The sequence below is a fragment of the Chrysochloris asiatica genome, unplaced genomic scaffold, assembly GCF_000296735.1.
Source record: "Chrysochloris asiatica unplaced genomic scaffold, ChrAsi1.0 scaffold00146, whole genome shotgun sequence".
In the NCBI taxonomy this organism is placed as follows: Eukaryota; Metazoa; Chordata; class Mammalia; order Afrosoricida; family Chrysochloridae; genus Chrysochloris; species Chrysochloris asiatica.
The window spans coordinates 9027904-9046820 of NW_006408664.1; the positions used below are offsets into that span (position 1 = coordinate 9027904).

Here is an 18917-nt window from a genome sequence, read left to right on the forward strand (position 1 = left end):
AAAAAAATAGTAGTATTTTTCCAGTAACTTTTTGAATCCCCTTCATCCAACATATGTAAACTTTAAAAAGTAACAATAAAAGGAATGAAAAGATAGTAGAATGTTTCCACTAACTTTCTGAATCCCCTTCATACATCATGATTCTATGATTCTACAAAGAATGCCTTATATTAGTTTATTAATGTTTTACCTGACTCATGTGGAATGGAAAACAGAAGAGTATGAGATCCAGAGTGCTTCTCTGTACAAGTACACTTGAATCCTGCACCGAAGTACTTACTGCTTCTACCTGAAAATAGAGAGTCTTTACCATCTGTTATCTAGTTCACTTTTTCAATTTTCACAGTGCTTTCAATAAATATTATATCAATTTATATTGCCAATAGAAATTTGTGACAATGTTTCCCCAAATGCTTCCCAGTATAATTTTAATTAAAAATTTGCCAATACAAAATATGGAAAATGGTATTTCAAATTTTTCTTATTTTGAATGTTGAGAATCTTAATGTATGTTTGAATTATTTTTATTTACTTTAATTACCTGTTAAAATTCATTTTTCTGCCAGAATCTTTTATTTATTTATAAGTTTTTTATTGAGAAGGATATTATTCAGTAATCTAAAATAACATATTACTACTACATACAACAACACCTCTGTATCTCAAATATATTATGCAATGTGAAAGAAAGCAAACTTAAAGTCTATATCCTACACAACTCCATTCATGTGACATTCTGGAAAGGCGCTAAGAGTATAGAGGGAGGAAAGTCTATAAAAGGGAATAAGGATGTCCTTTGGGAGTATGGAGAAGTTTTATACCTTGACTACAGTGGTGGTTACATTACTATGCATTGGTTAAAATTCATACAGTTTACTCATAAGAAAAGGTTAATTTTACTGTATATTTTAATAAATCTGACTTTAAAAATTCTACATTAAAGTATCTCAGTCATTTCATAATTATGGGGGAAAAGCTGAATAATGATTAATTAAAATGCTTCTTAAGCTTTTCAAAATGATCCTTTAGAGTTTTCAAGTGTTTGCTCATTTGAAAAATAAAGCACTTTACAGGGATAAAACATTTCCTTCTGTTCTTAACCTTGGAATTAAAAAGAAAAGTATAAATGAGCAGTCAGTGTGGATTTCTTACTATCTTTCATTGCTTACTTTAACAGTGGGTAGATATCCTTCATCAAGAAAGTAATAATATAGACCATTTGTTTGAATAAAGATAACTGATACACATAACAATTATTTTTCTAGGGAAAAAACAAATCTTTACTAATAGCAATTTTAATTTTTAATTTTCCTTGATGAAGAATGTAATCCACTTCATAAAAACAGTCTGAAATAGTGTCTGGCTCTGAAGAAATATTTGCTAAATGAGCAACTATATGTAAAAACCTACCATTAGTTCAATATCACTGCCAATTATATATAGTTGGTCTTCCATGGAAAGCTTCCTGTTCAAATGGGAGAGAACATACGTGATTCCAGGTAAGCGCACTGCAGGACTGGTGAGAAGACTGCCCCACAGGGCACTGTAGAAGGCTGACTGGTCCACTGCAGCAGCAACCTTTTCCAACAAGGTATTGGTTCTGAGGTGCAAAACAAATTATTTGAGAAGTGGGGGAAAAAAAACAACTTAGTTTCACATTCTTATATATAGACAGTCATGAGCCTCTGCTGAAATGTATGAAACCATCCATACTCTAGCCATATGTTCTGCTTTGGAAACAAGTGTAAGACTGGAAGCCACATATACTTTTGTTTGAGAGGACTAGATTCAAGTACTAGATCCATTAGTCATTAGTCATGTAATTTTTAGGAAGTCATTTAATCTGCTCAGTTTCCTCATCTGTAAGATGAAGATAATAACAAAAACAACACAAGGCCTATCTACCTCACTAGGTTGTTAAACCACTCTAAGTAATAAAATACACACATTTTAATTAACAGTAATCCTATACTAACTATAACATATCTTTTGTTCTACAAAATCATAAAGAACTTTGACAAATGTTTCCTTCACATATAATGCAAAACCATATACTATATATTCACAATAATTTTAATAAATTAGAACCACAACAAAATTAGGGATACACTATGGCACTGCAGGATAATGTGGTAGACTACAAGGTCAGTTTGAACCTCAAAGTCAGCGGTTCAAACTCACCAGCTGCTCCTCAGGTTGCTATCAGAACTGACTCAATGGCACTTAACAATTGCTTTACACAGGACTAAACTTAACGGGTAATTACTTTTTATCAGTTTTAAACATATAATATTATACATTAAAATCAATTACACCGTAGTATACTACAGGAGCTCTGGTAGCGTAGTGGTTACAAATCGGGCTGCGAACCTTAAGGTCAGCAGTTCAAAACTACCAGCTATTCCGCGGGAGAAAGATGAGGCTTTCTGAGCACATAAAGGTTAACAACAGTACAGGGTCATTCTGAGTCGGAACAGACTCCATGGCACATAACAACAACAACAAACTAGAGTCAGAAAGGAGCCCTAGTAGCATATTGAGTTATGAGTTGGGTCCTAATCACAAGGTCAGCAGCTCAAATCAACTAGCTGTTCTGCAGGACAAAGTTGAGGCTGTCTGTTCCCATAAAGCTTCAGTAACTATACAGGGTTGTTATGAGTCAGAACCTACCCGACAGCACACAACCAGCATCACCACTATTTACTTGCTGTGTGACTTAATGCTGGTACTGAAATCCCTTCTGGCCTCAATTTTTCCACACTGTTGTTAGATGTTAAGTGTCACACAGTCTGCTGTTATTCATAGACTCAGTATAACAGAGTTTCTCAGACTTGCAAATATTTGCGGGAGCAGAAAGCCTCATCTTTCTTCTGCAGAGCAGTCAGTGAACTCGAACCACCAACCTTGTGCTTTAGCAGTCCAAAAGACTGTCTGTATCAACAAACCAACTGTATAGAATTTATATATGGTTGGTGGCGGCTGTGTGCCGTGGAGTCAGTTCTGACCCTGTATAGGGTTTCCATGGCTGTAAATCTTTATGGGAGCAGAAATCCTCATCTTTCTCCCATAAATGGCAGGTAGTTTTAAGCTGCTGACCTTGAAGTTAGCATACCGACTTATGACCACTACGCTACCAGAGCTCCTTAGGGTAGCTGATAAATGCATCAAAATTGATATATAATAACTAGCATTTCATAAATCACATGGGTATCATAGTCATCAAAATCATTCAATTTCTATGTTAAAACTTTAATTGTAACTAATGGAGTTATTGGAATTCTGGTGTGGCACGCAGGATAAGCACTTGAACATAAGGTCTGCTTGAACTACAAGGTTGGCAGCTCAAACCCACCAGCTGCTCCTTAGAAACCCTATCTAGGGTCACTATGAGTCAGAACCAACTCAATGGCACTTAACAACAGTAATAATTGGAGTTATTAAGTGGTATTGATTCCATGCTTCCCTCAGGAGAACTGTTATTAAGTGCCATTTGAATTGGTTCCAACTCATAGCAAACCCTGTATAGTGTTTCTAAGGAGTAGCTGGTGGGTTTGAATTGCTAACCTTATGGTTAGCAGTTCAGTGCTTATCCTATAGTGCCACACCAAGACTCCTAGGAAAGCTAATATAACAATTCAAAACAAAATTAATTCATAAACTAAAAATCATCATCTCCTATTAATGTTAAAAAAAATGTAAGCAAATAAATAAAATGTTTGCTAATAAAAGCAAATTTTAAGTTTTGAGGAAATGAATATTTTCTCTCAAAGTAATTTATAAGAGTAATATAATATTTTCAGGATTCGATTCTAACTGCATTATAGGAACAGTTGAAATACATACAATAGAGTAGTTGATAATGCATCAGAATAAATAATTTTAATTTAAATCATTAGGCTTATTCATTAAGTTTGCATTTTTCATTTTGTTGCCACAACACATTTTTCTAAGATCAATATTAAAGATACTGACTGCTTCAGTACATTGCCCATAATTATTAAATACCAATAATAAGACTATTACTTGGTGCTGTTATTTTACACTAAAAAGAATATAGAAATCTTTGGCATTTGGCATAATATCTTACTATTTTTTTTTAATGTTTTATTGTGAATTATGTGATAGTTTACATGGGAGAACATTAGCTTTACCTTCAACCTATCGTATATTGTTTAATTGCTATGGTTACAATCCCCTTCATGCATTATCAACCATCCAAAGGGTATACTCTGCAAACCTGCCCCCCGGTTTTCAGCATATAATCCTTCTCCCTCTCTGGGTCTAAAGTCCTCAGCTGCTCCATCTCTCCATGTCATCATCTCTGCCTCTATCTCTGGCGTCGTCACTGCTTCTCTGGGTAGGGTCCCACTCTGCTCTTCTCCCTTGATGGTCCCAGGGACCTCTGCTCCTAGACTGCAAAGTTAATCACTCCCTTGCTACAAAACATCTACCTTTATATTTCCAACCCTCACAATCAGTCCTGATAACAATTATTCACTATTGTATCACAAGAGACCTCCCCATCTCCTTTCATCAGGCCCACCCAGACAGATTGGATACTACTCAGTGGAGAGTCTACCTTCCTCCGTGCCCTCTGGATCTAGGCTCCCTCTTGAAAGCTTGTAAGTCAGTCACTTCTTGCCTTTGTAACTCCCCCATTTTGGGTAGCCAATATCCAAGTTGCCCATCCTGGTCTACCCTATGTTGGAATGATCCTTGCTGTAAAGATTTATTCCCTCCTTTGAGCTACTGCATCCATAGGTGTAAGTCAAGTTCATCAAATTGTATCAGATTACTCTTTTCTTCCTCTTCTTTCTTCTTTTAGTTGAGCTCTAATCATTCAGCCATTGAGTGGGTATTATCTGCAAGTATGGGTGTTCTTATGCATATGTACTCTCTTCTTATCAGCTGGACGCTTCACTCTCCATTCTAGTCCTCTGTGGATATGTCACTGACTCTGGGACCAGGAGTCCCCAAGTCTTGCCACACTGCTGGCCGACCTGGTTTCCACCCGGGTTCATAAGAATCTATTGAACGTTGTTGGGCTTACCTTGCAGCTTCACTGCTGTTTTTCCCTCAGTTCTCCTTATCAGTGACAAATGTGGTCACCAATCAGATTGTGTATTCCCACTGAGTCTTAGTCTTGGAAGGGGGTGTCTTACTATTTTTATTAATTAAAAGGTCCTATATTTACACCCTCGGAAACCCTGTACAGGGTCGCTATGGGTCGGAACCGACTCGACGGCACTTAACAACAACAACAACAATATGTTACATTATTTTAAATTGAGTCACAATCTTTTGAGTGATTTCTATTTGCTAGTACTATACGATTTGCTGGTGTGGCACTGTGGGTTAATGCGCCATACTGCAGAGCCATTTGAACTGCAAGGCCGGCGGTTCAAGCTCACCAGCTGTTCCTTGGAAACCCTATACAGGGTCGCTATGGGTCGGAATCCACTCTATGGCACTTAACAACAACAACATACTAAGTTATTTCATTATTTCAGTAACACTGAAATAGGTATTATGATAATTCTGTAGATGAGGAAATAGAGTAATTTTAAGACACAAGTTTGCCAAAGCTTACCAGTAGTATAGAATGCAAGCACAGTCCTACCTCCCAAGTCTGTGCACTTACCACCTAGCTATAGTTCCAGTATGATGCACAAACTAGATACATGATGAATTTTTATTGCTACACAAATCTTCAGATAATATACTGAAATACCTAGATGAGTTTTCTTTAGTAATGCTGCACCAATAAGTAATACCATCCTACTTTCCTTGAATCACTTAGCTATACCAATACATAGCATCATCTTACCTCTCATAGTATTCTGATCCTTCTTCTAAGCCAGGAAGAATGCCTGTTAGCAATCCCTGTAGACCAGGCTTTAGTGTTTTACCTAAAGGCAGGTAATATATCTCATACAAACTGAGCAATGTTGGTTTCACAGACATAGCAGCATTTGCAAGAAGAGGAAATAATCCAGAACTATTTAAAAATAAAAGGAGAAAGGAAAAAGAAGTCATATAACTATAAAGAAGTAACTCATATGTGATTACATGCAAATATAAAAACTTTTTGTATTTTGTTGATAAAATAATAAAGGTATGTAGACTGGTTTAGAAATATATCCTATATACTGATAATTTCTAAATCTATTAAAACAATCTGGTCTCTCATTTAAGTTTTATATTCATAAACCTAGCTATTTTACAAGGTCCTCATGTAGCAAAATTATAAAAATGAATTCTTACTCTTCCCCTAAACCCAACAACACCAGTTCTCTCCTGTAATCACCATTTCAAAAAATGGAACCACAGAGGAGGGGCAAAATCTCAGTGTTAGCTGTTCCATGTTCCCATTCCCATACAGAAACATAAAAACTGGGAGAACTACCTTTCCAGAAATCTGGAAACCAGTTAAAGTAAAAAAGCAAATACTAAATCAAGAAGAAAAAACCAACTATAATGTCAAAAAGGAGCTCTGGTAGCATAGTAGTTGCAAATTGGGCTGCTAATTTCAGGGTCAGCAGTTCAAAACTACCAGCTGTTCCCGCAGGAGAAAGATGAGGCTTTCTGCTCCCATAAAGATTTACAGCCTCAGAAACCCTGTACAGGGTCGCTATGAGTCGGAACCGACTACACAGCACATAACCACCACCATCATAATGTCAAAACTTTGCCTTTTTAGATGCTGCTTAATCAAAGAAGCTACCTGAAGGACTGAAGGAAGGTGCTCATTTCTGTTGGGCTTATTTCAGTGCTCAGGCAGGGCAGAATGTAGCCACATAGCACTAAAGTGATTTCGGCTTAAGACTAAGAGTTAGAAAATGGGGAGACAGTTTCTTTGGGAAATTAGGACATTCAACAGTACCACATATACTAAGGAATTGAGAAAGCCACATGCATGCCCAAGACACTTGCTCAGAAGACACCTGAGAAAAACCTGCATTTTCACTTTGGGTTGGTCACTAGGCTGGGTACAAACCTAGGCCTGTCCTAGTATAACAGAACTAATCTACAGACACCACCAGCATTAAAAAAAAAATCTTATCAAATCACTAGCAGAACACAAGCTAAGGAATAGAAATTTCAGTGTTTACACATGATCAGGAAGTCAATTGTTGCAAAAGAGTTAAGTGAAAGTAATTAAATGAACAAACTACTATAGATTTACACAGTTAAAAACACATACACAAGAGGCAAGCAAACATTGGTGATGGGAAAGAATCTGATTTCTGGAGTTATCACATCATAATATATAAATGCCCAATTTTCAACAACAAAAACATCATAGACTGCAAAAGCAACTGAATCCAAAAGCACACGAAAATAAATGTACCAGGATGAGGCAGGATTTATTACAGGATGAAAGGGTGATACAGCATAAAAAATCAGGAAATATAATACACAAAATCATAGAACTAAGTAGGGAAAAAGCCCACTTGAATATCTCAATTGTTGCAGAAAAGGCAACTGATAAAACCATTGGGGTTTAATAAAACAAAACAAACAAACAAACAAAAAAACACTCAGAAAATGAGAAAAGAAAATTTCTAAACATAATAAAGAGTATTGAATAAAAACATGTGGGTGACATCATACTCAATCGAGAAAACCTGAAAGCTTCCCCCCTAACATCAGGAACAACACAACATTATACTGGTTGTATTATTCAGAGTATTAGGCAAGAAAAACAAATAAAATGCATCCAAAATGGACAAAAGAAAGTAAAACTTTCTCTATCAGAAATTATATAATTCTATATATGTTGTTGTTAAGTGCTGTTGAATCCGTTCCAAACGTTAAAAAAAAAAAAAAAATACAGGTCAGAGGGCTTAAGTCAAAAGTTTCTCTAACGAGTCTGGCTCAAGCTGGTCCTCATGGGAGAGTTCTGAGCTTTGCCATAGAGCTCTATCCCCTAGATGAGGGGTGGACATAGTAGGGATCCCTGCTGTTCGCTTAGGGAGCTCAGGGCTCTGAGCAGCTGCATGAACTGTACTCCAGACTTTCCTTCAAACATCTTTTTACTAAGTGTTCACTAGATTTTACTCAAACTGGTGGTGGTGGTGGTTGTGGTTATGTGCCATGGAGTCGGTTCCAACTCATAGTGACCCTGTACAGGGTTTCTGAGGCTGTAAATCTTTACAATAGCAGAAAGCCTCATCTTTCTCCAGCAGAACAGCTGGTAGTTTTGAACTGCTGACCTTGCGGTTTGCAGCCCAATTCATAACCACTACGCTACCAGAGCTCTACTTAGAAGGAGTCCTACAATGTGGCAATGTAGGTTAAGCACTGGTCTGCAAGGTCGGTTTGAACTGCAAGGTCAGTTTGAACCACAAGGTTGGCAGTTCAAATCCACAAGCAGCTCCTTCGGGATCCTATACAGGGTTGCTATGAGTCAGAACCAAATTGAAGGCACTTAACAACAACAATTTACACAGTGCTTTAAAAAAACTTCCTATAGAAAAATCTAAAAAGCTAACAGAGTTGATGTTTCATTCTGCTGTGCATAAGGTTGCTATGGGTTGGAACCAACTCAACAGCACTAAACAACAACAACAACAACAACAGCAAGGATTATTTCAACAAGCTGATGCAGCACTAGAGGCACTGACTCATCTATACTAAGAAGTTTGGAAGGCAGCTACCTGGCCAACCGATTGGAAAGATTCGTATCTGTGCCCATTCCAAAGAGAGATGACCCAACATTCGTGAAAGTCATCAAACAATATCAATATTACATGCAAGTAAAACTTTACTTAAAATAATTTTAAAAACTGTACATTGACAAGGAACTGCTAGAAATTCAAGCCAGATTCAGAAGAGGACATGGAAATGAGGGATATCAAATGGATCTTGGTTGAAAACATAGAATACCAGAAAGATTTTTACTTGTGTTTTATTGACTATGCAAAGGCTTTTGATGACTGTGAGGATCATAACAAATTATGTATAATGTTGTGAAAAATGAGTATTCCAGAAGACTTAACTGTACTCAGAAGGAATATGTACATAAACCAAGAGGAAGTCAGAAAAAATCAGTTTAAAATGAGGAAAGGTGTGCACCAGGGCTGTATCCTTTCACTATACTTATTCAATCTGTACGCTAAGCAAATAATCCGAGAAGCTGGATTATCTGAAGAAGAACATGGCATCAGGATTGGAGAAAGACTCATTAAGTACATATGATATTCAGATGATACAACCTTGCTTGCTAAATCTGATACAACCTTGCTTGCTGAAAGGAAAGAGGTATTAAAATACTTAGTGATGAAGATCAAAGACCACAGCCTCAGTATGGGCTACACTTCAATGTAAAATCAGTGTAAAGAAATCAAAGATCTTTACAACTGGACTAATACATACATACAACTATGATAAGTGGAGAAAAGACTGAAGTAGTCGAAGAGTTCATTTTGCATGGACATAACAATCATCACTCAAGGAAGCAGCAGTTAAAAAAATCAAAAGGATGACTATGGAAAATTGATTTTTCACAAGTCCAAATCCATTCGAGGAGGGAGAATATGTCTTCCACAAGTGATGCTGGGACAACTGGATTTCGAGATGCAAAGCAATGAAGTTGGATCTTTAACTCATACCATATTAAAGAAAATTTTTAAATGAAAAGGATCAAAGTCCTAAATTTAAAAGCTAAAACCATAAAACTCTTACAAAATAACATAGGAGTTGGTATGAACTGCATGATCAGTGGTTCAAGCTCACCAGCTGCTTCTCAGAAACCCCATACAGGGTCGCTATGGGTCAGAACCTACTCAACGGCACTTAACAACAACAACAAAGCTTTGGAACCTTTTATTTGGCAATGAATTCTTAGCTATAACACCAAAAGCAAAGCAACCAAAAACAGATAAATTGAACTACACAAAAGCAAAATCTTAAAAAGACATTATCAAGAAAATGAAAACACAGCTTCAGAACAGGAGAAAATATCTGTAATTATATACTGATAAGGGTTTCGCTATGGGTCGGACCCGACTCGATGGCACTTAACAACAACAACAAGGGTTTAATATCCAGAATATATAAAGAATTTTAACAACAACAAAATAACCAAATTAAAAAATAGTCAAAGGTCTTGAATACACATTTCTGCCAAGATATATAAATGGCCAATCACAAAACCCCAAACTTACTGCAATGAAGTTGATTACCACTCATAGTACCTTTAGGACACAGTGGAGCTCTGCTCTATAGGGTTTTCAAAGTTGTAAATCTTTTTTTTATTATTATTTTTCAATATTTTATTGTGAATTATGTGATAGTTTACATGGGAGAATATTAGTTTTACATTCATTCTACTGTATATCCTTTCATTGCCATGGTTACAATCCCCTCCATGCATCATCAACCAACCAAAGGGTATACACTATAAGCCTGGCCCCCGGTCATCAGCACACAGCCCCTCTCCCTCTCTGTGTCGAAAGTCCCTAACTGCTCAATCTCTCCACATCATCTTCTCTGCCTCCATTTCAGGCATCACTGCTTCTCTGGGTAGGGTCCCGCTCTCCGCTCTTCTCCCTTGATTGTCTTCACTTGGGTTCACAGAAGTCTATTGAACATTGTAGGGCTTAGCTCGCTGCTTCATTGCTGTTTTCTCCTTACTTCCCCTTATAGGTGACAAGCGTGGTCACCAATCAGAGCATGTATTCCCACTGAGTCTTAGTCTTGGAAGGGGGTTTGCACTGAGGGGACACGACCACTTGCCTTGATGTCTCTTGGGCTTGTTCTTGTAGTAACAGTGGGTCTGCCTCTATTGTGTTGTATTTTTCCAGTAGGTCTTTCTTTCAAGGAGTATCTTCTGTTCTCTAGCTGCTCAAGGCTGGTCTGCTCGTCCTTTCAAGTTGAAATTTACCATCTCTGAAGATCTGGATGTGGTTCAGGCTTCCACCTATAGTCTTGTGTAAAGCAGCAGCCAAGAGATCAAACGATGTATTGCATTAGGTAAATCTGCTGCACAAGATCTTTTTAAAGTGTTGAAGAGCAAAGATGTCAGCTTGAGGACTAAGGTGCGCCTGACCCAAGCCATGGTATTTTCAATAACCTCATATGCATGCAAAAGCTGGACAGTGAATAAGGAAGACCATAGAAGAATTGATGCTTTTGAGTCATGGTGTTAGAGGAGAATATTGAAAGTGCCATGGACTGCCAAAAGAAGCAATAGATGCATTTTGGAAGAAGTGCAGCCAGAGTGCTCCTTAGAGGCCAAGATGGCCAAACTTGATCTTTCATACATATTGTCATGAGGGACCAGTAGCTAGAGAAGGATATCATGTTTGGTAAGGTGGAGGGTCAGAGAAAAAGATGAAGACCCACAACGAGATGGACTGGCCAAGTGGCAGCATCGATGCGGCAACAGTAGAGAGGTTGGCCCAGGATTGGGCAGTGTTTCGTTCTGCTGTGCATAAAGTTGCTATGAGTTGGTACCGACTCGGTGGCACCTAACAACTGCAACATAACAAGAGGTATTTTACAGAAACAGTAGTAATGATTCATTCATGGAGATAGGCATGCAATCTGAACAGGTGTGGGAAGATGGTATATGCTTGATAAGAGAAATCTCTGCACATGTAGTTACATATGCTATAAATACATCCAAGGAGCTCTGGTAGCGTAGTGGTTAAGAATCAAGCTGCTAACCTCAGTTTCAGCAGTTCAAAACTACCAGCTGTTCCACGGGAGAAAGATGAGACTTTCTGCTCCCGTAAAGATTTACAGCCTTGGAAATCCTGTATAGGGTCGCTATGAGTTGGAACCGATTCCATGGCACATAACAACAACAATAAATATATCCATAGTCTGCAAAGAAATTGTTACACATTCTATTTTGGTGAATAGAAACTAGGGTCTTAAAAGCTCACGAAAGGCCATCTAATATGCAACTACTGCTCTTTCTCTGTCCAGAGCCAAGAAAAATTTTAAGCTGCTACATTTAAAAAATATAGATGAAATGGAAAAAATTTAACAAAACTGACATAAAAACAGAAAATTTAGTCTTATTTGTGCTACTAAAGAAGCTAAGTCTGTAACTAAGATACCTCCTACAAAGGTGGGGTAGTAAATTACTTAATATGACCCTTTAGCCATAGTCTGAGCCATGGTGTGGTGCTGTAGGCACTGGACTGGTAACCACAAGGTAGGCATTTCAAATCCATCATTAGTTCTGGGAAACCCTATATAAGGTCACTAGAAGTCTGACTTTTGAGGGTAAAGCCATCCAAATAAGGTGTATGGAGCTCTAAAATGAGGGAATTGGTCAGTTTTGCCATCCCATTAGGTTTAAAATGAGCTATCCTAGAGGCAGAAAGGAGAACTTCAACCATTAAGAAGACACTGGAGTGGAGTGTGTTCTTTGGACCTTGTATTCAGGACCTCCTGGACCCAGCAGAAACAGAATGAGTGAACTGTAATACCAGAGACAACAGCAGAACCAAGAGACTGCAGGAGACGGTGTGGTAGGCTTCCAGGACCAGAGTGAGAATGCTGAAGGCTTCAAGTAGAAAGCTTGCAGGGTGTCTCCAGGCACTTGGTAGAGCTAGGTGGAGCTGAGTGCCTTCCAGGCTGAGGCTTACTGGTGGAGTGGGGTGCCTCTGGGCATTACCAGCTTTCAACAGTTTTGTTTTACATTCAACAAATCATACACATTGTTTGATCTCATTGAAGGCACTCCCCTCAATGAAACATCACTTATCCCATTTCCCTCCCTATGTTTCTTGTTTCCATTACTCCTTCCTTCCCAATCCTTCTGAACTTTGTCCTTGGGTACACGTAGCCTTTTTGATCTCAAATGGTTGACAATTATACGGTGTATGGCGTGTGTCCCTCACTCATATTTTTGTTTCCCCTACAGACTTATCTATTGCTTGGCTGAAAACTGAGCTACAGTCCAGAGTATGGCCCAGGGCCATAGTCTTAGGTTTTACCAATCTCTATCAAAGCAATAAACCTTTATTTAAAAAATTTTGTTTCACATTATCTCCCACTCTATCCAGGATCTTTCAGAACAGTTGGTAGTGGTTGCTGGGTATTATCTAGTTCTTCTGGTCTCAGTTTCGTGGAGGATGATGTTCTGAAACAGAATTTACCCTGTGCCTCAAAAAAGAAAAAAACAAAAAAACAGCTGGTAGAAGCTGGTCCAGCCCAAGAGGCTGAAAGCACCAAGAGAGAAGCCTGACTACAGGAACAGCTGGGAAGAGGCTGTCTTAAGTAAAGAACTGTATTCTGAGCTTTTCTGAAGCTGAATTGTAACCTACTGCCTCCTTCAAACACCATTAAAATAACTGAGTACAGCCTGTCAGTTCTGTGTTGCCACTACCATGAATTATCACACCTAGCAGAGAAGCAGAGTTCCATGGCGTCAGAAGTGGTAAAAAGGTTGCAGCGTGGAGGCGTGTCTGACCTCTGCCTCATACTAATCAACCTTGGGCTGTTAAAGCCATTGCCAGGGCAGTTTTTTCAAAACATAAACACCAGATAGCTTCCATGGTAAAATCTTTCAACCATTTCCAAAAGTAAGATCAAGGTTATAAAAACTCTTCCAGTGAATAGGAAAGGAGGGAACAATCCCTAACTTGTTTTATTAAATCAGCATAAAGTTGACACTAGAACCTGACAAAAAAAGTATAATGACAATCACTCTCTAGTGAGCAAAGAGATGAACATATGGTTTTAAATATCAAACACTTTTCTACTTGAGGTGCGGAACAAGCAAAGATATCCACTGTTACTACATTAAACACAGTATGTTTAATGTATTAAAGAAGTTTATTTTATTCTGTGTAGAAAACAGAGTATGAGGGGGCTTCAAAAAGTTTGCAAGAAAATGGAATTAAAGGATAATGGAATTTTTCCACAAACATTTGAAGCTGCCTCGTGCAACAAACAGGACACAAATAAATGTTAGCTGAACATTAGAAGGCCAGTGACAAAGCTCAGGCTAGAAGTGATACCTTATTGAGGTAAGATGCTTTCAGTGGAGGTAGAAAGAAGATACACTTGGAACCTATACAAGAACAATTGTTGTTGCTATGTACCATCGACTTGGCTCCAATTCAAAGTGACCCTGTATCGGGTTCCCAAGGAGTGGCTGGTGATTTAAGCGACCTTGTGGGTCCAGTGCTTTATCCACAATAGTTAACATTTATTGAGCACTTATTATATACCATATATTGGTATAGAAATTTACATATATTAACTCTTTTTATTCTTTCAATATCCCTGAGTTGTTGGTAATCTTATCCTCACTTTGCTGATGAGAATACAAACAAAGAGAGGCAAAAAAAAAAAAAAAGATTCAGGATCATACAATTAGCTAGTGGTAAAGAAATACCTTTGACTTTACCCTTTGCGCTTAATCACTATATGACAAAAACACTTGGCGACAGATTGTACATGGAAGGTGGGAAGGTGTTATCAGGAAAAACAAGAGATCAAGAATGGCTCCCAGATTTCAGGCTTGTGTAAATGGATGGACGGTGGTATAATTCACTTAGCTTTAGATGAGAAGGAAAAGTTTAGCTTTGAATAGGTTGGGTTTAAATTGCCTTTCAAGATCCACAATGAAATGTCAAATTAGTCAGAGATTTGAAGCTGAGGCCAGCCCCTGAGACATCAAGTTGGAGTCAGCACTTAGAAATCATTGGCATGAATAAGACTGCCCAAGGAAAGAATATAAAATAAAAATATAAGGGTACAATGCTGAGTAAGTTCTAAAAAAACTCGATTATGTAGAGTTCAGGTAAAAGAGGCAAGGCTAGTGAAAGATATTGAGAAAGAGTGAAGAGGAAGATGTGATAACACAGAAGTCATGAGAAAAGACTTTTTTTTTTTTTTCCCATTAGAGAGTGGTTGAATGCCACTTGAGAGATCAAGGTATCTTATTTTCATCACAAGGTAGTTTTCAAGCATAAATAAGTAGGATGCTTTGTAGTCTCAGCAATTCAGGATGAAAAATTTTTATACAAGCAATGTTTAAGAAAAAGAAAAATCTTACACTAAAGACTATAAAATTTTCTCATTCAACTATACAAGTATTTAAAACTGATAAAAGCATGGTTCAATTTTGCAATTAGTTAACAATAAAAACATAAAATAGCTAAAGTATATTTATCCATATTGCATTTAAGTAGATAATAAAATTATTCTTACCTATATAAAAAAAGATCTTTGGCAAGTCGCTTAGGTCCAATGATTTTAAAGATAATTTCATATGTTTCAAGTGCCTTCCGATGAACTCCACCAGGTAATGCAGGATGCAGACATTGAGCTAGGCGTTTTCCTACTGTCAACTTTTTGGGTACTACTTGGTACTTTGCATTATTTTGTAAAACCTTGAAGAAAACAAACATTATAATGCAGTTGAGAAAAACAAAAAATATTACATTTCATATTGGTTTAATTTTTCTCATGTAGTTTCATAAAAATTTATCACTGTAGGAAATCTTTACACTTAAAAAAATTACAGAGGTCTCCAAGAACTTTTACATTGGCCACATCTATCAATCTACATCACATTAGAAATTTAAATTGAGAATTTCTAAAAAAAAGGATCTACTGATATGTTTTTAAGAATTCATTTTATGTTAACAGATTTAATATTTTTTTATGAAAAACAACATTTTCAAAAAAACTTTAAAGAAGTATTGCTTTTGGCATTTGAAGTTCTTTCATGTCTGACTTTCCAGAAGATAAATGGATTACCATATCAACAATAGCATATTTTTGATACCTTGTTATTTTGAAATCTGAGGAAAATCTGAGTTCATTACATATTCATGAGAGGGGCTTCAAAAATTTGTAGGAAATTCCATTATTTCCTGAGCTTTAAATATGGAGCAAAGTTTAGCTTTGAATTTAAAAATTCCATGTAAGATTTACACTTTTGGAAGTGTAGTTGGATAAAGAAGAACCATTACAAAGTAATTCCAATGCTTTTTAAGAATTTATATAAACAGTTTTTAAAAAAGAAATTGAAATCAGATTATAATTACTCCAAAACCCACTAATGCTAAATGAAATACTTGCAATTTCCACAAAATAATAATATGTCCACACCACGAAAAAATTTATAGCAATGACTAATTTATCTATCTTTTCTCTGCATTTTTGCTTTCTTAGCAAACATAACTTCGCAATCTCACAAAATTTTTTTTAATTTCTTTAACTATAATATTCATTACTTTAGAGAAAATGGTTACAGAAGAATATATATAAGAAAGTTCTATCTTGCAATCAACCTAAAGGACATCAGTTACTTTAAGTCAGGGGCTGTTGTAGTTGCTGTTAAGTACCCTCGAGGCAGTTCTGACTCATAGTGACCCTGTACAGTGTTTCCAAAGTATGGCTGGTGGGATTAAATTAGAAATGTAAATGGCCAACCTTACATCTCAAACTGACCTTGCGTCCAGCGCATTATCCTGCTGTGCCACAATTTATAACATCATTCACGGGCCACACAAAATTATCAAGTTAAAAATTAGCCTGCTATATTTCGTCAAACATTTAATTAACTCACCCTTAAGGTGATGTCTTGGAGTCCTGGTGTAGTGCTGTGGGTTAATGCGCCAGACTGCATAGCCATTTTAACTGCAAGGTCAGCAGTTCAAGCTCACCAGATGTTCCTTGGAAACCCTATACAGGGTCGCTATGGGTCGGGATCGACTTGATGGTATTTAACAACAACATGATGGATGGGTGTGGCACTGCAGGATAGTGTGCTGGACTGCAAGGTTAGTTCAAACTGCAAGGTCGGTAGTTCAAACTTACCAGACGCTCTTCAGAAACTCTATACAAGATTGCTATGAGTTGGAACCAATTTAAAAACAACAATAACAATGTGATGGCTGAACTGAGGTTGCCTTGGTAGTGCCAGACCAAATGAATTTGAGGGCCTTTGGGTTAATGCGCCAGACTACAAAGCTGTTTGAATTTCACGGTTGGCAGTTCAAGCTCACCAGCTGCTCCTTGGAAACCCTATACAGGGTCCCTATGGGTCAGAACCGACTTAACAATACTTCACAACAACAACATACAGCCCACAGGTCAGATCTTCTCCAACCATGCTTTAAGTAATATAAAGACCTTATAAATGTGGTCCTTCAATTTGAAACTAGATGAGAGTATTACAGTAAAGCCCTTATAGAAAATAATCTAGAATAAAGTTTCAGAATGAATGAAGAATAAAATGCTAGAACTGGAACTTAAAAGAAAATACACTACAAGTCTATTTTACTAAAGAAAGTACTGAAACTAGGGCATATAAAATGCTGGCCGAAAACAAACACTAAAACTCCAGATAAAGAGCAAAGTCTTTTAGGTCCACCTAGATAAAGCATTTTCAGTATTCTTCCCACTACAAGTCTTTAGCTCAATTTTAAATTGTATGCAATAAGTTAAATTTATTCCATTTTTCCCCCCACAAACAATTTGAAGCCTCCTCATACATATACACATGCATATATTCAAATGGAGTCCTAGTGTGGTGGAAAAGGGTAAGCATTGAACTGTGAAGACAGTTTGAACCACAAGGTTGGTGATTCAAACCTACCAGCCACTCCTTAGAAACCCTATACAAGGTAACTATGAGTTGGAACTGACTCGATGGCACGTAACAACAATATATTCATAATATATAAAAACCACCTCTGTCTAGCTGATTCTGACTCACAGTGATCTTATAGAACAGAGTAGAACTCCCCCATAGGATTACCAAGGTTGCAAATCTTTATGGAAACAGACTGCCAGATTTCTCCCCTACAGAGTGATTGGTGGGTTCAAATAGCTGACATTTAGGTAAGCAAACGAGTGCTTTAACCACGGTGCTATAAGGGTGCACACATACCTACAGGAGAAGTCTTTAGAAAGTTTATGGAAAAATTTCACTCTTTCTTTCAGTTTCATTTTCCCATGAACTCTTTGAAGCCTCTTCCTGTGTATATATGTGTGTGTGTTTGAGTATGTGCATGTGTACATGCAGGGGCTTTAAAAAGCTCATGGAAAAATGGAATCAAAACATAATGGAATGTTTCCATAAACTCTTTGAAGCACCCTTGTATATAAAATCCCCGTCTCTTCCACAATGATTTTAGGCAAAGTCTTTCAATGATTCAAGTATCCTAATTTATCTTATCAGGATACAGTAAAATGTGTTCATAAAATATACACTCACATAGGTAGATTTATGCCAACAATTTAATGAACTGCAAAAGGGGCTTTTAATACAGCTTCAAGAAGTAAAGAAACAACCTATAAGAAAACATACTTTTGAATACAATTTCTAATTAATTACTTGAGCATGTTGTAAAAATCAAGACTTTTTCAGAGAACAAACAAGATGGCGGATCGGGTCGAAGTGTAGTGAGGAGCTCCAGCAGCAACACCACAGAACACCAGACCAAGCAGGCTCTGGAGATGGTGCCAAAACTCTGAACCACATATACAAGAATATTTAGAAAGTTAGAAGGCTTACAGCTAGGGTAATTTGTAGTAGAAGCAAGAAATCCATTTCTTTCTAATTCAAGCTACTCAACTGCTCCCGGAGCTACCATCTTGGGTGAAACCAAGAGGGGGAAGGATCAGAACAGCCACGAATGCCTGACAGGACTGCGGGGACATAGGTGTGGACATTCTTTTTTTTGTATCTGTTCATTGGTTGTTGTCTGCACACCTCCATTCTGGTGACTAGAGGGGATGCCTGAGCGAATGGACATCCCACCCCCACCCACAGAGGGTTTTACAATGCATGCACAAAAATCTCCTCAAAATTTGAACAGTTTCCACTTAAAACCAAAGGGTAGTGCAAAACGGCCACAGCCACCCTGAACTGTTTATCACTAGGAAAAAGGCTTGAATGGGGATTGTGGAGCGAGACAGGCAGACTAAAAAGG

General features: G+C 37.4%; 1 protein-coding gene across 2 annotated transcripts in view; it reads right to left on the bottom strand.

The window, feature by feature from the left end:
* DOPEY1 (dopey family member 1) overlaps positions 1–15359 on the bottom strand; it is a 114301-nt gene extending 98942 nt beyond the window's left edge. For both annotated transcript variants that reach the window (XM_006870659.1, XM_006870658.1), the window contains exons 1-4: positions 15181–15359; positions 5828–5998; positions 1411–1600; positions 191–289 (exon numbers count right to left, since the gene is read on the bottom strand). In XM_006870659.1, coding sequence (XP_006870721.1) covers positions 191–289; positions 1411–1600; positions 5828–5964 — 426 coding nt within the window. In that variant the 5' untranslated portion in view covers positions 5965–5998; positions 15181–15359. The remainder of the gene's footprint in view (positions 1–190; positions 290–1410; positions 1601–5827; positions 5999–15180) is intronic.
* Between the last annotated feature and the right edge of the window lie 3558 nt (positions 15360–18917).